The 4240-nt window shown below is 37.4% G+C and overlaps 1 protein-coding gene across 1 annotated transcript; it reads left to right on the top strand.

Moving 5' to 3' along the window:
* The first annotated feature begins 230 nt into the window (after positions 1–230).
* Positions 231–3564, top strand: LOC140836821 (inositol transporter 4-like). The gene is made up of 7 exons (XM_073202639.1): positions 231–441; positions 890–1082; positions 1201–1271; positions 1497–1832; positions 1911–2018; positions 2146–2757; positions 2865–3564. Exons 2-7 carry the CDS (start codon positions 950–952, stop codon positions 3333–3335), a joined length of 1731 nt encoding a protein of 576 aa, XP_073058740.1. The 5' UTR covers positions 231–441; positions 890–949; the 3' UTR covers positions 3336–3564.
* The last annotated feature ends 676 nt before the right edge of the window (positions 3565–4240 follow it).

Below are 4240 nucleotides of genomic sequence, written 5' to 3'. Positions count from 1 at the left end.
AAAATCTCCTCGTAATTTACAATATGATTAGCCATTATATTCAAGCAAGATCGATCTTAATCTTGAATGGATACTAGGCATAAATACAATCACACAATCATTAACGAAGGTGCCCGCAAATCAAAATTTTCCCCTTATCTTGAAGATTTCATGTATCAATTTGTGTTAAACAAATTGTTGTAAGTATCTCAAATAATTTTGGATAATTATAAAAAAAAACAATATATATCTGTTCATTAGAATCAGAATTCTAACACAATGCTACCACTTTTTGTCAAACTGGTTAGAGTTTTTATATGAATCCACAAAAGAATCCAAAGGGAAGTCTGTTTTCCAATCCGTTCAGGCTATATAAACACGCCTCGCTCAGATATCTGAACCATATATTCAATTGTTTTTGAACACTCGTACAAATTTTGCACGCAGAAAAAGGACAAGAAGGTGAAGTACAGAGTTTTCTTGATCTGTGTTGTTTGTATTCCGATCATAAATTTAAAACTTTTTAGACCAATCCACCAGATATTCAAATCATACTTTCTGGGATTACACTTTTTTTAGTTTCTTTGTTTTTCTGTTCTTCAATCTGTCCTTGAGTAATCTGCGAAGCAGATATAAGGTGTACCGTTTGGTTATACTGCTTGAATCTATGCCGGGTTTATTTCTTTGTTTTTTTGTTAATTATTTCTGGGATTTTTCTGCACTTGATATCGGATTAATTTATTGGCAAAAACATTAAGAACTTCACGAGAATGAGACAATTTAAAACGCGCAGTTTTTTAGTTCATCCAAGGTCAATTTTGGTTTATATTTGTTTGATAAACGTGGATATGTTACAGAATTGAATGTATTTTTGGCAGTAAAACTCATCAGCTGTGTCGTTTCCTGTCAGGCATAAAATTTGTTTGATCTTGGAAAACTGTGTTGAGGTTGACTTCGAGCTCGAAATCATATGGAGGGAGGCGTTACTAAACCGGATAAAACAGAATTCACAGAATGCTGGCTCACGACTTGGAAGACTCCTTACATCATGCGCCTCGCCTTCTCAGCTGGCATAGGAGGGCTTTTGTTTGGTTACGATACCGGTATGAAAAGTGCTACCCTGCTTTATTTACTTTTGAATTGGGTTTCTCTGCCAATTTGCACAAGATTTTCGATTGTCGATTCATGGTATGATTAAATTTGTGTTGCACTGATCACTAGGTGTTATTTCTGGTGCCCTGCTCTACATTCGGGATGAGTACCCATCTGTCAAGAGACAGACATGGCTGCAGGTAACTCCACGACGACAACATGTCCTCGAACGAATTTCTTTTGAAAGTTGTATGTTTAAATTTTCTGAAATGGCAAGTTTCCCCCCACAAAACTCTGTGTAGACACCCTATTTCTCCTACCATTATCTAGCCTCGCCTCTTCTTTGGAACAAGGCACATTAAAATCTTTAAGATTCATGCCATTTTCGTTTGTGGTAGTAACTATTTTTGTTCATCGATGTTAAGGAAACAATCGTGAGCATGGCAGTAGCAGGAGCTATCTTCGGTGCTGCTTTCGGTGGAATGATTAACGACAAGTATGGCCGAAAGAAATCAATCCTTTTGGCCGATTGCCTTTTTTTCGTGGGTGCGATTGTCATGGCTGTGGCTGTAGGCCCTTGGATGATAATCGTAGGAAGACTACTAGTCGGTTTAGGAGTAGGAATGGCATCCATGACCGCACCACTATATATTTCTGAGGCATCCCCTGCTCGGATCAGGGGAGCCTTGGTTAGCACAAACGGTTTGTTGATCACAGGAGGACAATTCTTGGCTTATCTTATCAACTTGGCATTCACAAAGGTATTTTATTTTCCAGAAAGTTTATGCTGAAATTGTTGTTTACATCTATCTTTACACACACTATGAATGTGTTTTCAGACGCATGGAACGTGGCGTTGGATGCTCGGGGTAGCAGGAGTTCCAGCCGTTGTTCAAATCATCTTGATGATGTCGCTTCCCGAGTCACCTAGATGGTTATATAGGCAGGTAGAAACATCCTAAGCCCCTTTCTTGCACTATTTTATTAATATGTACTGTTATGGAGGAAAATTTGTTCTCAAAGATTTGGTGAAACTTCTCACACGGATATCTTTGATTTGACAACCTTGACCAGGACAAAGTTAAAGAAGCTAGGGAAATTTTGGAGAAAATCTACCCTCCCCACGAAGTTGAAGATGAAATGAACGCTCTGCAATCTTCCATTGAAGCTGAAAAAGTCGAGGAAGGTGTAATCGGAAAAGGCATAGTTTCAAAACTTAAAAACGTTTGGCGAAACGGCGTTGTAAGAAGAGGCCTATACGCGGGCATAACAGTTCAAGTTGCTCAACAATTTGTCGGCATAAACACCGTCATGTACTACAGTCCCACAATTGTTCAGCTTGCCGGATTTGCTTCTAACGAGACAGCTTTAGCACTGTCCCTCATCACATCTGGCCTGAACGCCATTGGCTCAATTGTTAGCATGGCTTTTGTTGACAGATTCGGGAGACGTAGATTGATGATCATATCTATGTTTGGGATCATAATCTGCCTTGTCACGTTATCTGTCCTGTTTTACGAAGCCTCTGAACACGCACCACGAGTTAGCACTTTCGAATCTTCCCATTTTGGTGTAAACTCGACGTGTTCCAGTTTCTTGCAAGCCAGACAACCATCTTCCTGGAACTGTATGTCGTGCCTGAAAGCAGACTCACATTGCGGCTTTTGCGCCAATGGAGAGAACAAAGTAAGATATCCTTAATTTTACATGTATTGATTATTGGTCATACTATAGACACCTATCACTCTTAACATCTTAATAATCTAATATTGTTTTAAAATCTTATAATTTAGTATCACCCTGGAGCATGCTTGGCTGCAACTAATGCTGTAGAATCAATGTGTGGTGGAGAACGTCGTACGTGGTATACAGAAGGCTGTCCAAGCAAATTCGGGATCTTTGCGGTTCTACTTCTTGGACTATATATAATATCCTATTCGCCTGGCATGGGGACTGCGCCATGGATCGTGAACTCGGAGATATATCCACTAGCATATAGAGGCATTGGCGGAGGAATCGCAGCGGTTTCGAACTGGGTTTCGAACCTGATAGTCAGCGAGACATTCTTAACTTTAACCAAAGCAGTAGGTTCTTCAGGCACATTTCTGTTGTTTGCTGGATTTTCATTCATTGGACTTGTGGCCATCTTTTTCCTAGTACCGGAAACAAAGGGATTGCAGTTTGAACAGGTTGAAAAGATGCTGGAGAAGGGATTCAAACCGAAGTTGTGCGGCGGTTCCGAGGAAGCCGATGATTCCAAGTGAAACCTTATGTTTTATTTCTTGTCGTAGCTTACAACAGCCTTTTGTTTTCAGTTGTTTCTATTATACATGAATTAGTGCTGATGGACACGGATGATTAATTATAGTTTTTAGGTTTCTTAGCTTTTGGGATTGATGAATTTTTATCAAGTTTTCACTTGGAATGTGATTTGTCTGGTCAAATAGGATTTTCGATTCGAATATTTCTTTAAAGAATTCATGCACTACAGTACTACATCGTCTTTTACAGATAGATTTGTGTTTATGCTGTTTATTATTGCTTTTTGATATTGTGAGAATCCGCTCCCGCTATTCTTTCACGTGCATCGAGCAAATCTTCAATCTAACCCAAAATCTTGAACTAGTGTCAAATGATTATACAGGACATTTCGGGCTTTAATCTTACTATCAGATAGTAGGGAAAGTTTGCCGACACTTTCTTTTAGAGCAAGAAGGCAAACAAAACAAAAAACATTGTTTTGGGAAATATTTTCCACCTCGAAAAATAAAGCGATATTGTGTTACATTATCCCTTTTTTTTCCTTCAAATATCTATAATTTAACCCATTATATTATGTTTAAAATACGATTATACTAATTAAAAATATTAAAATATCTAATATATTGATTAACTTTAATAATGATAGATATTTCCAATACTAAATATTAATCAAATCTTTTTAATATAATATAAAAAAAATACTGAAAATAACTCCGAACACCACCATAGTCCATTGAGTCCTTGGTAAAAATAATAATTATATATATATATATATATATATATATATATATATATATATATATATACGACAACTCATATACAATAATAATAATATGGATAAAGAAAGAAAACTAGGAAGGATTGATATTACCAAAAGACGTACACATATTAGGGTCGGGTGGCCGGC

This window comes from Primulina eburnea, chromosome 7, assembly GCF_022965805.1.
Source record: "Primulina eburnea isolate SZY01 chromosome 7, ASM2296580v1, whole genome shotgun sequence".
Lineage (NCBI taxonomy): Eukaryota > Viridiplantae > Streptophyta > Magnoliopsida > Lamiales > Gesneriaceae > Primulina > Primulina eburnea.
The sequence above is the reverse complement of the archived record's forward strand: the minus strand, read 5'-3'. Positions and strand labels throughout refer to the sequence as shown.

Coding starts and splice junctions, on each gene's coding strand:
- LOC140836821 (XM_073202639.1), top strand. CDS start 950: ATGGAGGGAGGCGTTACTAAACCGGATAAAACAGAATTCACAGAATGC. Junction 1,833..1,910: donor TCAACTTGGCATTCACAAAG/GTATTTTATTTT, acceptor ATGTGTTTTCAG/ACGCATGGAACGTGGCGTTG. Junction 2,758..2,864: donor GCGCCAATGGAGAGAACAAA/GTAAGATATCCT, acceptor CTTATAATTTAG/TATCACCCTGGAGCATGCTT.